General features: G+C 44.4%; 1 protein-coding gene across 3 annotated transcripts in view; it reads right to left on the reverse strand.

Moving 5' to 3' along the window:
- The window catches only part of CDH17 (cadherin 17), an 88142-nt gene that overhangs the window by 38165 nt on the left and 30952 nt on the right, over nt 1-19025 (reverse strand). For 2 of the 3 annotated variants that reach the window (XM_089335531.1, XM_002710691.6), the window contains exons 3-9: nt 18614-18712; nt 9223-9357; nt 7827-7965; nt 5109-5267; nt 4804-5003; nt 1625-1756; nt 1159-1309 (exon numbers count right to left, since the gene is read on the reverse strand). In XM_089335531.1, the coding sequence (XP_089191657.1) occupies nt 1159-1309; nt 1625-1756; nt 4804-5003; nt 5109-5267; nt 7827-7965; nt 9223-9357; nt 18614-18712 (1015 nt within the window). Of the gene's footprint in view, nt 1-1158; nt 1310-1624; nt 1757-4803; nt 5004-5108; nt 5268-7826; nt 7966-9222; nt 9358-18613; nt 18713-19025 lie in introns of those variants that run through there. The other variant, XM_070075290.2, reaches the window with a different exon arrangement.

Genomic DNA, 19025 nt, shown 5'->3' on the forward strand with positions numbered 1-19025 from the left:
GTCTGAGGTCAAGGTGTTGCTTGGGTTCGTGTCTTCGGAAGCCTCTCTCCTTGGCTCGAAGCTGGCTCTCTTCTCTTCCCAGGGCTTCATATCCTCTTCCCTCTGCACCTCGCTGGGTCCACATCTCCCCTTCTATGAGGACACTCGTCATTTTGGATTACGGCCCCTGGTAAGGACCTCATTTTACCTTAGTCACCTCTTTAAAAACCCTATACCCAAATACAGGCATGTTTCAATAAAAATTTTAAAAGACTAAGAGGAGTAACGGGTGAAAGGAGAGGAGAGGGAGGAAGAGGAAGGAGGAGGAGGAAGAGGAGGAAGACAGACAGGAGTTAGGTTTAGTGATTAAGATGCAGTTGATAGGCTAATCCTCCGCCTAGCGGCGCCGGCACACCGGGTTCTAGTCCCGGTTGGGGCGCCGGATTCTGTCCCGGTTGCCCCTCTTCCAGGCCAGCCCTCTGCTGTGGCCAGGGAGTGCAGTGGAGGATGGTCCAGGTGCTTGGGCCCTGCACCCCAGGGGAGACCAGGAAAAGCACCTGGCTCCTGGTTCCTGCCATCGGATCAGCGCGGTGCGCCGGCTGCAGCGCGCCGGCCGCGGCGGCCATTGGAGGGTGAACCAACGGCAAGGGAAGACCTTTCTCTCTGTCTCTCTCTCACTGTCCACTCTGCCTGTCAAAAAAAAAAAAAAAAAAAAAAGATGCAGTTGATACACCTGTATCCTAAATCAGAGTACCTGGGTTCCAGCCCTGGCTCCACTCCCTTTTCCAGCTTCCTGCTAATGTGCCTTGGAGACAGCATACGATGGTCCCTGCCATCTGCATGGGAGACCCTGATTATATTTCAGGCTCCTGATTTCGACCTGGCCAGCCCTGGATATTGAGTATTTGCAGAGTGAACTAAAAGATGGGAGATCTCTCTCTCTCTCTCTCTCTCTCTCTGCCTTTCAAATAAATAAATAAATACAAACTTTTTAAAAAAGACTTCTACCCAAGTACTTTTTGATCCAAAATACTGTACCTCCATGACTCCTAAGTTGGGTTCAACATTTTCTATGACCCCAATTAGGTTTACCTACCCACGTTTTAGCCAACAGAGAGAAGGGGTTGCAAAGTTAACACAGGGAGGAAGTTACACGGCACTGAACAGCTCATTTCTTACCCAATCTTTCATTCTCCTGGACCTCAAATACAGTCAGTGCAGATGGACACATAGGTGGATTATCATTGATGTCTTCAACAGTCACATAAATTTCCAGTGGGTATGCAAGTGGTTTTCCAACCTCATCCTTTGCAACTGCATAAAAAACATACTGAAACAGGAAGGCCGGGGTTAAGAGAAGACTCCTTCACTAGCCCCTTTAAAAGGCAGAGAAAAGAGTCGTTTCATTTCTATATCATGAGATCCCTTATTTTCAATTTAGTTACAAATAGGAAATAAGACTAAAGTGAAATGGGTTGGATTTGTGGGGAAATTGCCAAACGATTGTGCCTCTGAGAGCCAATGATATGACGGGGTGTAGAAAACAGATTTTTTTCTTTCTATTTTTAATTTTTATTTTCTCTCAAGTGCAGGTGGCCACTGGACTTTTCCTCGTCGCCTTTGCAACTCTTCCTCTGTTACTCACCGAGTCCTTTTCTTCTCGGTCCAAGGGCTGCGTCACGTAAATGTTTCCTTCCTGGTCGATGGAAAACGGGAACCTCGGCAGCTTCTCTTTCTCCACTAGGGAATACTGTGCACCTGGCTCATTCCACTGCACCTGTGGGGCCGAAAATGGATGGAATGAGAGGCATTTGGATCAAGAACACTGGGAAGGAAGGGAACAGTCTTCTGGTTCTCCATTTGCAGCTCTGACAACCTGGTTTAGAAGTTGGCGGTTTCTTGAAACAAAAAAACCACGTTTTTCACTTTCAACCTAAAAATAAGCCCTTAAAAAATTACAGTACTCAAGAAAACCACAGCAACGGGATTTGTCTTCTATCAAACAATTCAAATCCTCTCAGGAGTCTGTGGGTTGTTTGCATTTGGAAGTCTGACCCTGAAGGATCCCTATCCATGAAATGTCAGTTTAGGAAACAAAATGGACTTTGTAGCAAGCACTGGCTGAGAAAGAAGCTGTGATGTATGATGAGCTTTGAAATTCACCAATGAAGAGGAATAAGAGGAGGGACTTTTGAACTCTCCATACTAGTATCTAAATTAGGACAAATGGCACACAAGGAAGGCCCATCCTGTCCCCGGAATCTTCAGTGTTAAAAACTCCAGGGATGGGACCAGCGCTGTGGCATAGTGGGTAAAGCCACTGCCTGCAGTGCCAGCATCCCATTTGGATGCCAGTTCGAGTCCCAGCTGCTCCACTTCTAATCCAGCTCTCTGTTATGGTCTGGGAAAGCAGTAGAAAATGGCCAAGTCCTTGGGCCCCCACATACACATTGCAGACCCGGAAGAAGCTCCTGGCTTTGGATGGGCGCAGCTCTGGCCTTTGCAGCCAACTGGGGAATGAACCAGTGGATGGAAGACAGACCGACAGACTGACCGACTGACCGACCAACTGACCAACTGACCGACCAGCCGCCCTCCTTCTCTCTCTCTTTCCCTCCCTCCCTCTTCTTCTGTGTAACTCTTTCAAATATATAATAAATAAATCTTAAAAAACTTACTGAAAATGTGTATTATAAAAAATCTATATATGGATTTAAAGTTTAAAAAAATCTTCAGGGATAAGAAAAACTGCAAACTCCTAGAGTTGTTTGGCAAAAAACTTGATAAAAATAAATAAATAATCTCAGTTTTAAGACCAGTCTACTGGCTGTACAGAGTCTGATGTCTCTGATATTCTAATACTAATATTAACTTTTATTAAGAGTTTACCACATGCCAAACATAATTCTAAACATGTTGATATTTTATCTCATGTAATTCTTGCACAGTCCTATACAGATTACTATTATTCCCATTTCACAGGTGAGGAAACTAGGGCGTGTACACACACACACACACACACAAACAAATGCAATCGATCTGCCCAAGGCCCTAGAGCTAGTCGAGGTTTCCATACTAAACGTTCTCTCATGGAGTGTGTGTTGTGGCACAGAGTTAAGCTGCCACTCGGGGTGCCTGCATCCTATATTGTAATGCCTGGCTTCAGGTTCCAGCCACACTGCTCTCAATCCAGCTTCCTGCTAATGCACACCCTGAGAGTCAGCAAATGATGGCTCAAGTACTTGAGTCTCTGCTACCCATGGGAGAGACCCAGATGGAATCTCTGGCTCTTGGCCTCCGCCTGGCCCAGCCCTGACTATTACACTGTTACAGCCATTTGGTGAGTGAACCAGCAGATGGGAGATCTTTCTCTCTCTCCCTCTGGTGCTCTGCCTTTCAAGTAAATAAACATCAAGAAAAAAACATTCTCTCAGAGTAGCTTGGGAAAGTAGCAAGGGAACCACTTTTTGTCCATTGCTAGTTATTGCAGCACCACCCACTGTCCATGCCAAAGACTATGCTCTTCCTTCTAAAGTGAGCGCCCCTTGTGTCCTAAAAACTCAGCCTGCACTGGGCTTTCTTGAACTGTGCCTCTCCACCCTTCTTCATGGCTTCAGGGCACACAAAGCACTTTCTCCAGCCCTGAAAACGGCAGGTGGCATCCCCAGAGTTTCTCTTCTTTGACAGTCCCCAAATCAACTAAGCCTGGAGTTCTTTCTAGCACTTATACATTTCTATGGGAATAACCTGAATAATAAGTAGGAAAACTCTAATTCAGGCCCCAATCTAAAATTCTCATGGTAACAATTGTTGACTTGCTCTCTTTTAAAATAAATATAAATGTAAATTCAATTAATTCAAATTCAGTAAGTAAAAGTCCTTTAAGTTAGGCAAAAGATATGACTGGGGCCATTCCAGAGTGCTTTCACAATAGCATCATTGCTTTCATCTTAGGGGAACCATAGACTGGTATCTGTTTATATTATTATAATACTTTTTATCTATTTTCACAGATACTACCTCATTGAGTCTTCACAACAAACATGAGAAGTGTTATTATTCCCATTTTATTGATGAGAAATTATGATTCAGAATGTTACACTACTTGTTTGTAATCAACCATTAAAATAATGGACAAAGAACATGGTTTTGATCATCTGCTTCCAAATCCAGGGCTCTCCCACTAACCCACAGCTTTTCATGCCCAAAAGCCTCCTGAGCTTCCAGAAAATATTAGCTCTGTGTGAAGTCCAGAGTGGATTTCTGGAAGCTAAGGTTAGGAAGGGAGTAAGGAAGAGAATTTGAATGGAAATGGGGAGAGGTACACACAGGAGATGGAACAAGGGTGTCTCCAAGGTAAAGGCTGCCTACTGTGACTCCGTTAACCCTTGGTAAGTGCCATCTCTATCTCTCAGCCTCCAATGGGGTATCTCTATTGGTGAATATTTTTTCCACAAAACTGATAAGCAGGCCTTCAAAAACATTTGCAATCCCAAATTCAAACCATGTGCATGTATATGATGTGTGCACCATACACAACCTGCTCCAAGAGAATCACATCCCACAGTACTGTCTGGGAACAACAAATATCTCATTACCAATTTTAAGGCGACAGTGAGTGAAATTCTCTCTGTAAGCTGAATCCAAGTTTTCTGTCCATGATGGTGAACTTCAGAGACTCAGGACCAGAGACTATTGAACTTGCTTTATGATTACGTCATGCAAAAAGATGTCTAATAAATGTATCAATGAAGACCATGAGGGTGAATCTCTACAAAGTAAGGCCATTTATCTAATAGGTTCTAGCTGTGATTTTGGTACTACCTGAGTGATTTTGAAGAAGTGAGGCTCCGTGGAGTTTTCTACAATCGTCACGGGTGGTGGTGCTTTCCAAATATTCTCCTTCACCAGAATGTTCACAGATGTGGTGTCACTGAAGGAATTGTCACTCTGGCCTCCCATGTCCTTCACTGAGACCACCAGACTGTAGGAAGGATTCTTAGCAGGATCCAGTTCCTTAGCTCCTACGGGAAGTAGAGGGGAAGAAAACAGAAAATGTCTCTGAAGGCCACAGCTCCAAGCCCCATTCTATGACCCTGACAGTCCTGCGAGAGCCTCGCTTGCCTTACCTTGCAGGGTAAGTGATATCGCCCCCGTTTTGTTGTTGATCTGAAAGTACATGACATCATTGACCTTGGGAAGCTGGATGGCAATCTGATAGAAAAGCTGACCATTGAGAGTAGTAGGATCATCCAGGTCTGTAGCATTGACATACATGAAGGGCTTTCCTGATGAACAAAACATACCCAGAAAGAACACAGAGAGTAATTAAAACCCAAACCAACCACAGCCACTTCTGCCTCTAAGAAGCAGGTATAAAATGGGGTAAAGTTCCATAATTCATGTTAGTGGGAAAATTAACCTTTATTCTTCTCCCCTCATCTGGGATAGGGTTCCTCAAAGTGTGGCCCAGGGTCCCGTGGGAATCCCTGAGACTATTTCAAGGGGCTTATGGAATTAAAAAACATGCATGCACAAAAGACCCACTCAAAGTGCAAGATAATTTAATGGTTGTTAGTATAAAGGAGTACAAAATACGTCATGGATACGTTTTCAGATTTCACATTGCAACTGATCATTAGGAAACTACTATTTGATGAGTTTTGGTGTAGTATCAAAGAATGTTCACAGTTACCAGAAACCCTATCAAAATAGTTCCCTCTTTCTCAACTGTACAGCGTGTCTGCTCCATGAGGCTAATTTTTCTTCATGTGCTTCAACCGAAATAGCATGTGGCACAGAATGCACGCAGAAAAGATATGAGAAGCCAATTGTTTTCTATTAATCCAAACATTAAAGAAATTTGCAAAGATTAAAACAATGCCATTCTTTTTACAAAATTAGTGATTGTCCGGCGCCGCGGCTCAATAAGCTAATCCTCCACCTAGCGGCGCCGGCACACCGGGTTCTAGTCCTGGTCGGGGCGCCGGATTCTGTCCCGGTTGCCCCTCTTCCAGGGCAGCTCTCTGCTGTGGCCAGGGAGTGCAGTGGAGGATGGCCCAAGTGCTTGGGCCCTGCACCCTCATGGGAGACCAGGAGAAGCACCTGGCTCCTGGCTCCTGCCATCGGATCAGCGCGGTGCGCCGGCTGCAGCGCGCCAGCCGTGGCAGCCATTGGAGGGTGAACCAATGGCAAAGGAAGACCTTTCTCTCTGTCTCTCTCTCTCACTATCCACTCTGCCTGTCAAAAAAAAAAAAAGTGATTGTTTATTAATACTCTTAAAGGATTTAATAAATATTAAATTTCTAATACAGTAAATATTGATAGATACAACCAGCAGGTACTGGGATCAGCTCATCAGAGCTAACTATTGACTTTTCAGAAATTTTGTGAGTGAATTTTTAGCATATTGGTAGTAGAATGGGTAGTGGGATGGTTTATATGATGCAAAGAGCACAAATCAGGGCTTCCCCGTTCCCAGAAGGGCAACTATTAAACATTTACCAGAGTACCACTGGATATAATCTCTCTAAGAGCCCTGGGCAGAACTTGATAATTTTCAGAGAAAATTATATATTTTCTCACACAAAAAGTGTGAGAACCATTTCTCAAGAAGACCTCGTTGGTAAGAAGACAGAGGGAAAGCCTGGAGGATTTCTGTACAAAAGACCCTGTGTATGAGACTTTTGCAAGCAAATTCAGGGACCTGGATGGGGAAATTATTCCATGTAATAAAGTAGGAGGATTCGTTTCCCCCTCCATTACTGGAGATGGACACTGAAAGCTGAGAGCAGGAAAATAGGAAGCAGCAGAAAGAGATTCTTGATGGTGAGCTGACGGAAATGATCAGCACTCTGAGAACTCAAGAAGTCTAACGTTCATTCTCGTTGTGTGCTCTGTGTGATGTGCTGCTCCTGTACAGGTGCCTACTGCATTATGCCCTGACAGAGGGCTTTTGTAGAAGTGATGAGTGGAAGGCCGACGTAGCACAGAGAAGGGATGAGCCAGGGCTGGGGGATGGATGCAAGCAAAGAAAAGTCATGGGTACCAGTAGAGACAATGGTTATGTATATTCCTCAGAGAATATGGGAGATGAGTTCACCTTCCAAGAGTGGTCTGGAGCTCTAAGTTGTCTCAAAACTCAACCTTGGGGGCTGGTGTTGTGGCGTAGCAGGTAAAGCTGCTACCTGCAGTGCCAGCATCCCATATGGGCGCTGGTTCGAGTCCTGGATGCTCCACTTCTGATCCAGCTCTCTGCTATAGCCTGGGAAAGCAGTAGAAGATGGGAGACCCGGAAGAAGTTCCTGGCTCCTGGCTTTGGATCAGTGCAGCTCCAGCCATTGCGGCCAGTTGGGGAGTGAACCAGCACATGGAAGACCTCTCTCTCTACCTCTCCTTCTCTCTCTGTGCAACTCTGACTTTCAAATAAATAAATAAATCTTTTAAAAAAAAAAAAACAACTAAAACAAACTTTCTCAACTGTGGATGATTTTGTGCTTCTCCAACCCCCACTCAAAGACATGACTGGAGACTTTCTTGTTGTTGCTACTGGCATGTAGTGGGTAGAGGTCAGAGATGCTGATAAATATCCTACAAGATACCCATGCACCAGACAGCGCCAAAGAAAAGAAAAAGTATCAAGCCTAAGATGTCAACGGTGCCAAGGCTGAAAAACCCTGCTCTAGAGCAATAGTGATAATAAAACAACTCCCAGAAGATCTCTGTGAAATTTAAATGATATAAAGGCTTTGATGAGCAATAGCTGTGCTGTTAGTCACAAAAATTGGACCCTTCTACTCAATACCCTTCCATTTTTCCATTAATATCTCCAGGCACCTGCCTATTACCTGGGCGAGAGTTCTCCCTCACTGAGCCTTCGTACTTTGACTGGAGAAACATGGGCCGATTGTCGTTGATGTCCTTCACCTCTATGGTGATGGGGACTGGGCCCTCCACAATGGTTCCGTGACTGTCCAGGGCTGCAACCTGACGTGGAGGAAAAGCAAACAACCTTGGTGAGACTCGACTCCAGAGCACAGGCCCGAAAGCCGCTTGAAGGAGAGCAGAGCTTAAAGAACCAGTGGTCAGGTGACTTCAGGGCGAAAAGAACCCACAAAAGCCCAGATTGGGAACTGGTAAGACAGGGGCCCTATCAGTTAAGCCTGGCTGTTCAGGGCAGTGGCTCTCCAGCCGTCGGGCGTGCTGGACACTGGACGTGCTGCTCTTCCCAGTGTCTGGAGTTAGGGACCTGACAGCACTCTGACCCTGAGACTGTGAAGCACCCCAGCCTCTTACAGAGCCACGATGCTGGTCCCCCTGCCGCGCCCACAGCAGAAGGTGCCTCAGAGAAGCAGACAGCTGTGGACTCGCCCTTTCCCACAGGCAGCTCCCTCCATTCCTAGGTATCCAGATGGAAACCATGAAAACAAATGGGAAAAGAGAGGGAGAAGGATCTCCTTTGTCGGCCTGTGACCACTGGCTCCTCCTGCTTCTCCCAAAGCCCAAAGGAGCCCAATGCCTCTGTTGTGGGTCCAGAGCCCACACAGGAGCTGGAGGCATGCCCTAGTGAAGTATCGGTGAAGTGTTGGCTTGGTTTTGACCCAGATACCCAAGTAGAAGGACAGCATTTCTGAGTAATGCCATCTGAGGGTCATGGCAATGTAAATTAGGTTATTTTGGGGGCAGGCAATGTGGCATAGTGAATTAAGCTGATGCCTGGGACACCCCTATTCCATATCAGAGTGCCAGTGTCAGTCTCAACTGCTCTGCTTCTGATCCAGTTCCCTGTTATTGTGCCAAAGAAGCAGAGGGTGATGGCTCAAATACCCGAATTCCTGCCACCCACATGGAAGACTTGGATGAGGTTCCTGGCTTCTGGCTTCAGCCTGGCCCAACCTCAGCTATTGAAGTTATTCAGGTACTGAACAAGCAGATGAAGAAATTTTGATCTGTGTATGTATATCTGTCTCTCTCCTTCCCATTCTGCCTTCCAAATAAATAACTAAATAACTAATTAACTAAATAAATAAGATTTTAAAGTTAGGTTATTCTGTTCAAAAAGCCTAAAGAAGAGGGTGCTTTGCCATGCCCTCTGTAATTGGTAAGAAACAAACACAATTGGCAAGGCAACCCATTACTGTTAGGAGCATTGCAACGGGATGCAGGGATGAAGGCGCCAGTGCACAGAGGCCCAGGGTGCAGAGAGAGGATGGAGTCAGATGCTTCTGTCTGGTCCCGGCTCACCTGGAGATTGTGGACAGCCCTCGCTTCCCTGTCCAGGGCCTGGACACAATACAGAAGTCCATCTGGTTGTATCTGAAACACGCCATCTGTCTCCCCAGTTAGTTCAAAAGTCACAGCAGGAGGATTGGCCTTAAACTGGGAAAAAGCAAAAAAATTTATTAGGTTGTAAGGAAAAACAGTGCTGTGGAATTTACAGAAGTCACCAACTCCAGGCAAAGTTTTACCTTTGCACAACCACTAAATAAGAAAACCTCCACTTGTAAAGCGGCACATTCTAAAAGCTTGCTTGTGCCTCAACCATGTGACATTTAAGATACTTTCCTCAAAAAAATCAGTGTGTAATCCAACTTATCAACAAAAGCCATTAATGCTTTAAATTGTAGCCGGGATTAAGGGGGGTTTCTCTGGAGTCACCTGAAAGATATGCTATTAGTAGCTTCTAAGAAATTGAAAAAGTAGCTTTGTTGCTGGAATAACAAAAGATATCCCTCTGTTCTTCTAAAAATTGTGGCAGAGATCAAGAGACATGTTAATATTAAGGAAGACAATTCATAAATGACTTCAACTTGATATAATTCTGTATAACAATCTCATTGTTTCAGATGTGAAAAAATACCAACCACTATTCATGGGACAGCTCTAGCAGTTTTTAAGGCCATTAGAATGGATGATCCACATTAAACTGGAAGAAGACATAAAAGTGATTCAATCTCATTAATAATTTTTAAATATTTTATTAGCTAATTTAAAAATAATGCCAATGTGAATAGTGATATAAATAAGTACATATATTATTAAAATATAAACTCATGCAATTCTTTTGGAAGTAACTGAAGCATAACATCTTTGTGGCTTTGATAGAAAGCCTTATCAAACAGAATTTATCCTAAGGAAATATTTTCTTGAAGAAAGAATAAACTACATATTGGTAGTATAAATAACATTATTCATAGTACTGTAAACTTGGAAACTCCTATATGGTCAAAACAAGAAGATGGTGAAATTATTATGCCATATAAACTTTATAGAATATTAATCAAAAAATGTTGAGTGTGGAACAGCCAATGTTGTGGCACAGTAGGTTAAGCCGCACTCAGGACTCCTACATCCCATTTCAGAGTGTTGGGTCAAGTCCCAGCTACTCTGCTTCTGATCCAGCTCCCTGCCAACGTACCTGGGAAGCAGTGGATAATGGGTCAAGTACTTGAGTTGCTGCCACCCATGTGAGAGACTTAGATGGTGTTCCCGACTCTTGGCTTCAGCCTGGCCCAGCCCTAGCTGATGCAACCATTTGGGGAGTGAATCAGCAGACGAAAGGACAGATCTATTCTTCCCCTGTCCCCATTTCTCCCTCACTCTGTCACTCTGCCTTTGAAATAAATAAATAAATCTTTATAAAGGAGTTCATTGTGGGGGTGAATATTTCGCACAGCACCTAAACCTCTGCTTGGGACGCCCGCATCCCATATCAGAGTACCTGGTTCCAGTTCTGGCTGCTCTGTTGCCACCCAGCTTCCTGCTAGTGCACGTCCTGGGAGGCGGCAGATAACGGTGTAATGACTTAGGTCTCTGCCTCCCGCATGGGAGACCCGCATGGAGTTCCTTGCTGCTGGCTTTGGCCTGGCCCCGCCTTGGCTGTTACACTCATGTGGGAAGTGAGCTAGTGGATAGAGAAAACTTCTCTCTCTGCTTTTCAAAACAAAAACAAAAGGATAGGAGAATAAATCTAGCCTATGATTGTGACAGTACCAAAATTATTCATAGCAATGGAACAGAACATGAAATTTTTATAAAAACAAGAGAAATTGTGGAAGACATCATGTTGAGTGAAATAATCCAGGCACAGAAAGACAAATACTGCATGTTTTCTCTTATATGGGAGAGCGAACATTTACAAAAAGAAATGCCTGTGTGTATCTGTTCTAAATATTTGCCAAATTGGTAGGAGTTCTATACTACCACATTTTTAATGATTTTGCGACTATTTTTAAATTTACTGTATGTGAGTGAAGTTGAACTCTGTTCCTTCAGTGACTGTGCACAGCCCATGCCATATTCCTGCTGGACTGTGGCCTCTTTAACTTTGTGGTTGTTGAATTCTTCACTTATTTAGTAGAGCCAATAAGTCCTTGATGAAAATGTAAATGAAAAGTTATCTCAAAAAATGTTAATGTGTTAGGTGAATAAGACTATCAACAGAATTCCTGTGCGTGTGTGTTTGGTGGGATTATGTTGTTTGAATAATAAATGAAAAATGTTGCTGTTTGTTTCAAGGAAAAGGCTGAGCATCAATGGAAAAGGTAGAGTGAGGGCCTGCACACAATCACTTCTCCACAAAGCCATGAAAACATGAGTAAGCTGTAAATATCAACTTTTTCCCAACTTGGGAAGTTAACCAAATGCTTACAAAAGCCAAGAAATGTTTATCATTTTTAAAACTACTGAACATCTGAAAAAACAAACTTTGTGGTGTTTCTGCTTGCCCTAACCCCATCATTCCTTCCAAAGATCTGCAGTAGTCTTGAAAATCCACAGCTTTGCAACCATACAAGGGGCAGAGGGGGCATGGAGCTTCCCAAAGGCCCTGCCGCCAGAGGACTATTGCTATCTGACTTGCCCGGGAACATCTCCTCACAGGCCTGCCTTTATTTGGCCTGGCTCAGAACTCACTATAAACAACAGTGCACTGGGGCATCTGATGGAAAAAGTCAGCAGTGACTGTTTAAATTGGTAGATGCTTAAGGCTGTGATTATCGTTGAAGCAAATAAGAAGCTGACCACAATACTTAAAAGAAAAGGCTGGGGAATGGGATGTCCTCAGGAGGCGCTGAAAATCTCTGACTGATAGATTTCTGGGACTCTGGAAAGCCACATGCGTGAGCAAGACTGTGCCCCTGTTCAGGAAGGGCTTGAGAAGGGCTGACCTCAGCGCTCTCTACAAGGAAGTGAGCCCTAAGGCAAGGCTGTACATTCCTGCCACACTGTTGAAGGTGTGCTCAAACCTACACAGAGTGGCCTCCAGTAAGGGCTCGGAGATGGACTGGCTCCAGACAGTTCAAGAAATTCCCATCTAGTGCTTAGCTGAATACCAAGCTGAGCAGGGTACTTCGACGACTACGCATGACAGAGAATACATATTTTACAGAATTAGTTTCGGAAAGTCACTGAACAAATCACCAGCAATAAACTCTGGGGGAAGGAAAGGATGTGAGTTCTAGAGTTGCCACATTCTATTACTTTAAATGTCCACTTTCAACAAATCACCATGAAACGTACAACTCAGTTTAAAAATAAAAAGCAGTCAATATAAAATATAAACTATCCCCGAGAAGGTCCGACCCTTGTACTTACTAGATAACTATGTAAATCACTGATGAGGGTACTTTAAAAGGTTCATGGGGAATAGAATTACAAGGTAAGTTTATTTTGGTGCAAAAAATATTTTTAAACTATGCATGAGGAGCATTCAAAAAGTTCATGAAAATTCCTTTATGACAAAACTACACACCTATTTCAAAAATTTTATGCTCAGAAATAAACATCTTTTAATTCCATTTTCTACAACCTTTTGGGAGTACCCCCATAACTTAATAGGTTAAAAAACTAAAGGAAACTATTTCTAATAAACTAAAGTATGAAAACAGTGTCTTACCAGATAGAGAACATTAGTAAGCCAGTGGAAATTCTGTTGTTTTTTTTTTTTTAAATAAGAATTCTGGAGGTGAAAAGTACAATAACTAAATGAAAAATCCATTTAGTGGGCTCAAAAGCAGACTTGAAAAAAGAATAAAAAAAAACTAAGTCAATTGAGATTATTCAGTCTAAAGTACAGAGAGAAAAAGGAATAAAATGAACTGAACCTCAAAGACAATGGAACACCATTCAACAAACCCATATAGTGAGATTACTTGAAGACATCATGACGAAAAGTTCCCAAATTAAAAGACACTATGGGCCAGTGTTTTGGTGCAGCAGGTTAATCCTCCACTGTGATGTGGCCATGCCACTAGAGAGGGTCAGTTCAAGTTCTGGCTACTCCACTTCCAGTCCAGCTTCCTGCTCACACGCCTGAAAAGGCAGTGGAGCATGGCCTGAGTCCTTGTGCCCCTGCCACTCAGGTGGGAGACCAGGATGGAATTTCTGGTTTTGGCCTGGCCTAGTCCTGACTGTTGAAGCTATTTGGGGGAGTGAACCAACAGATGGAAGCTATCTCTCTCTCTACCTTTCAAATAAATAAATCTTTTAAAAAAGGAAAAAAAAAAAAAAAACATACACAAATCTATACATCCAAAGTACTGAACTCCAGGCAGGACAAACTCAAAGAAATTGAAACTTGGACACATCATAAGCAAACAGCTGAAAGACAAAGTGACTCTTCAAAGCAGCAGGAAAGAACCTAGGAATTGCACAGACTCATCATGTACAAGGAGTCCTCAATGAAATTAACAGCTTATTCCTCACAGAGACTAGATGGCAGTAAAAGACACCTTTAAAGGGATTAAAAAGAAAGCTTTCCAAGTAAGAATTATAACTCCAACAAACTCTCCACCAAAATGAGGGTGAAATTACACTATACTATTATCAAACAAAACATACTTTAAGATAGAATTGTTAGAGACTAAAAAGGTTATTCTGAAATTATACACAGACCAATCAAAGAAAACTTAATTATAAACATATAGGATCTGACAACAGATGCCAAAATACATGAAGATTGATCGAATTGAAGCGAATATATAGTTTAACAGTAATAGGTACAGATTTCAAGACAGAAAGTGGACAAGGAAATAGAAGACTCAACACTGTGAAACTGACTAGAAACTAACAGACACCTATGGAACACTTACCAACAAAAATCAACCACATGGTACATTGTCTGTGATAGATTATACCTCAGGCAATAAACAGGTCTCTTTCACTCCAGCTTCCAGCTAAGATGTACTCTGGGAGGCAGCAAGTTTCGGCTCAAGTGCTTGGGTCCCTGCCACCGACAGGGTAACCACATGGATTTCCAGGCTCCTGCTTTGGCCTGGCCCAGCCCCAACTATTGCAGGCCTTTGAGGAGTGAACCAGCACATAAAAGTGCTTTCTTTCTTTTCTCTCTTCTCTCTCTCCTCTCCTCTCTCTCCCCTTTCCTCCCTCCCCCTTTCAAATAAATGCAAATGTAAAAGGATTGAAGTCGTATAAGGGAAGGCATTTGCATAGCAATTAATCAGTCAGCGGAGATAGCTCCATCCATATCTCCCATACTGAAGTGCGGAGGTGTTCCAGGTGTGCGTACTGGCTCCACTCCCTATTCAGCTTCCTGAATGTGCACCTTAGGAGGCAACAAATGATGGCTCAAGTACTTGGACCCCTGCCACCTATGTTGGTGACTTGGATTGTCCTGGCCCAGCCCCAGTTATTGCAGTCATTTGGATAGTAAACCAGTGGATGGGTGTGCTCACTCAGTCTCTCTTTCTGACTCTGTATTGCTCCCCCTTCTCTTTCTCAAATAAATTTTAAAATATTTTTTTATTTTTAAAAAGTCATATAAAGTATCTTCTCTTACAACAATGGAATGAAATCAGCAAACAATAATAGGCGGAAATTTGGAGGGTTCATAAATACATGGAAATAACAACACACTCTAATAACCAACAGGTTTTTAGAACTGTAACAAGAAGTTAAATTAGCAGTTAAAAATTCCCATAAAACAAAGCCCTGGACCAGATGGCTTCACTGGTAAAGTCTACCTAACATACAGAGTAATTACCACCAAAGCTTCACAAATTCTTTTTTTTTTTTTTTTTTTTTTTTGACAGGCAGAGTGGACAGTGAGAGAGAGAGAGACAGAGAGAAAGCTCTTCCTTTGCCGTTGGTTCACCCTCCAATGGCCGCCGCGGCCGGCGTGCTGCTTCCAGCGCACCGTGCTGATCCGATGGCAGGAGCCAGGTGCTTCTCCTGGTCTCCCATGGGGTGCAGGGCCCAAGCACTTGGGCCATCCTCCACTGCACTCCCTGGCCACAGCAGAGAGCTGGCCTGGAAGAGGGGCAACCGAGACAGAATCCAGCGCCCCGACCCGGACTAGAACCCAGTGTGTGGGCTCCGCAAGGGGGAGGATTAGCCTAGTGAGCCGCGGCAGCGGCCCACAAATTCTTTCTAAACCTAGAAGAATAAGGGATACTTCCTAACCCATTCTGTGAGTCCAATAGTATCCTGGTACCCAGACCAAAAAAACAGACCAATATCTCTTATGCATAGAGATACAAACATTTCAGTGAAATACTACCAAATTGAATCCAGCAATATATAAAAAATATTACATGTCATTATCAAGTAGCATTTATCCCAGAATGAAAGGCCAGTTGAATATATGAAAATCAGTTAATGTTATTATTATTAATAGAATAAAGGATAAAACCCATATGAGTATCTCAAAAGAGGCAGAAAATTATTTGACAAAATCCAACATCCTTTTCAGATTAAAAATATACACTGGGAACAGGAGGTAAGTTCTCAGCCTGATAAACAGCATCTAAGAAAGCCCTACAGCTAACATCATACTAAATAAAGGAGGTCCCATCAAAGGGAAATAGACAAGGGAAATAAATAAAAGCCATCCAGATTGGAAAGAGAAAAGTAAAACAACCCCTGTTCTCAGAGAACATCATTCTATATATGGAAAATCCTAAAAGAAACCCCCCCAAAATCATAACAGTTAATAAACAAGTCTTTTAAGGTTGCAAGAAAAAGATTAGTTACAAAAAATAACTGCATTTTGATGTACTATCGAAGAACAACCTAAAGATAAAAAATAACCTACTTCAGAATAAATTTAACCAAATAAATACAAGATTTATAAAGCAGAAATTATAAAACATGGTCGAAAGAAATTAAAGAATATCTAAATAAATTCTCCATAGTTATGGATCTAAAACTTAATACTGTCAAGGTGACAATGCTCCCTAAACTGATCAACAAATTCAACACATTTCCTATCAAAATTCCTGTTGCCTTGTAGACTGATCCTAAAATTCATATAGGAATGCAAAAGAGATTCAGAATAGCTGAAACATTCTTGAAAAGGGAGGAAAGAATTGCAGGACTTAACACTGATTTCAGATTTACCACAGGGGTGGGCACTTATCCCAGCACTCAGGACTTTCTGTTGGTCAGAGTTTCCACAGGCATCTGTTTCTCATCAGTTGCACAGTGTTGTCTGAGTCTTCTATGTCCTTGTCCACTTTCTGTCTTGAAATCTCTATTACCGTTAAATTACGTATTCTCTTCACGCCAGGGAGGACCACCACGTTCTACATCAGAGTAGGTGGGTTCAACGCCCAGTTCCAGCTCCTAGCTGCAGCTGCATGCCGACACAGACCTTGGAAGGTAGTGGTGATGGTGCAGGCAAGTAGGTGCCTGACCTCACAGGTGTGGGGACTTCTGTGCATTGTCTCCCTAGGAGACTCGGGACCACCTGCCGTCTGCCGTTTTCTCACTAAATGCACACCCCCATGCCTACCCCTCTGCTGTGCTCGGAGCCTGCTTCCTGTTTGGGAGCTAGCACTGATCTCTGAATATTCAGGTTAGGAGCTGTTGAAACCTTTTCTGTCCACCCACTACCATCCTCAGGAAACAGTAGTAACTCTTAGATTTTAAATGTACTTACCATTAAAAAAAATGTGACGTAATGCATGTGTCAATTGGCTCGATTTAGCCAGCCCACAGTCTACAGAGTTCCAAGCAACATGTTGTACATGATAGATCCAATTTTCACTCATCAATTTTTCAAAATAAATTTTAAAAATCAGTCACTCTCTTGCCACCTAAGCTTGCCCTTCTGCATCCTACCAGACGTGCTCCAGCACCTTCGGGGCACGCACCTGTGTCCTTGTCACTTGTCACTTGCCTGCCCACTGGGGCAGGCACAGCACCCGGGTCATCGGTATCCCTGGTACCCAGCATAGCGTCTGCTTTAACAGTAGGCACTCTATACATGGTCAATTAAAAAAAAAAGTGTACTAGGCACATAAAGTTCTTACCAGCTTGTGAAGCATAATGCACAAACGAAAGGAATTTTAAAAAGAGCGAATCTGCACCCATGGGTTCCCGGGTTGAGCAGAGAAGTAAGCAAACAAGGAGACCGCTCTGGGTGAGTGGGCCGTCTAACCAGTTCCCCCGCAGTGGCCTTTCTCCCTCCCATTTTGTAGCCACAAGGGTCTTTTCTGAACTTGACTGAGGCCCACTGCTTTGGGGGGGAAACCTGAGCACTTTGGGAGCCAGCGCCTGCCTGTCTCCGAAGCCCCCTCTCCCAGCCTCTTTCCTGGGCTCTCTCGGCCACAGCCGCCAGCCTCCTGGAGCCCTTCGCCTCTGCCCGCACAGGGCAGCTGTCCTGGCCATGCCTTTGCCAGACACTCTGCCCTCGCTTCCTCTCCAGGTCAGTCTTGTCCATTTCTGGACTCTCAATGCACCCACCGCGTCCTGAGGGCCCAACCCCCTTTTCACCCCATGCCCGGCAGAGCTGGCCATAGACACACGTGCACCCCTGCCAGTGATTGAGGGGAGCCCCTGTGCAATGACCCTGTACCGTACGTGTCTCCTCTGTGGTCCGGAACTGTCCCCCCAAAACCAATACTCAGTAGTTAATGGAAGGCACCTGCTTTAGAAGGTAGTGTAGCAACCCCCACGGCTCCCCTGTAAAAGCAGTGAGGAGGGGTCCTGGGCGCCCCCAGAGGCTTGTTAAAGCCCCTCCCCCATCTCTGGGCGCCAGCTGCTACCTGAGGGGACATGTGCCCAACCCAGCCCTATGTTACCGTCCTTCGCCATTACATTTCCAGAATTGGTTCAGTACCGTCAGTAACGGAAGTCCCTCATGCCACCTGCAGTCCGCCCTGATGCCCCTCACAGGTATCTAACCAAGTGAGACAGCCACCCACCACCGCTGGCGTCCCAGCCCGCAGGTGCGGCCCCAAACCTGGGCCCAGAGGAAGTGGCAAGGGAAAGACCGGCCTTTGGCCAGACAGTCTATTCCAACGCTGAGTTCAGAGAAGCCCGGTATCAGACGCTGCAGGCAGCAAGTCTATGGAGCAGACAGCCCTGGGGGTCAGGGGTCAGATGGCCAGCGCTCTGGCCAGAGACTGGGCCACTCCAATGAACAGGCAGAGTCTGCAGGCTCCAGGCTCCCGCGAGCGGGGTGAGCTCACTGGCTCCGGAGGCGACTGAGGAAGTCTGAATGAGGAGCAGGAGCGGTGCTGCCCTCACTGTGCCCGCCCCGCTGTTTCACTCAGCTGTGGTCATTCTTGATTGATCGTTAGATTTGTCGTGCCACTGCTGGGCCACAGATAAGGGAGTGAAAGTTCACGCGAGAGCCTGAGAAATCAAGATGACAGGGATCCAGGGGAGCCTTTACCTGGAATAGGATTTGACTTGGTTCTTGGCCTTCATACATGGAAAATGTCATGGGTTTCAGGGGTCCACTAAACTTCCCATCTTGGCCATATCCAGCTGCCTGTGAACAGAGAGAGAAAGTGAGCATCCCTCATGACTCTGTGTGTGTGTGTGTGTGTGACTTGCTGATTTTTGTCAGGTCTTCCAGAACTGATCCCTGAAACACAGGATTCTCTCACGGCTGCAAACAATGTGAAATCCGATCATGACACACAGGGGCTCCACCGGTCAAAGTACCTTGGTCTGAAGTTTGCATTGCTTTTCAAGTTTAACCACAAGAACAATGGGGAAGAAAAAAACGGGAAGAATATTAACATTCCTGTGTAATAAAAGGGGCTTAGAGAGGTGACGCTGGAGTCCAACTGAGCGAAAGC

The sequence above is a fragment of the Oryctolagus cuniculus genome, chromosome 6 (assembly GCF_051225735.1).
Source record: "Oryctolagus cuniculus isolate XC-2025 breed Fujian yellow rabbit chromosome 6, ASM5122573v1, whole genome shotgun sequence".
Classification (NCBI taxonomy): Eukaryota; Metazoa; Chordata; class Mammalia; order Lagomorpha; family Leporidae; genus Oryctolagus; species Oryctolagus cuniculus.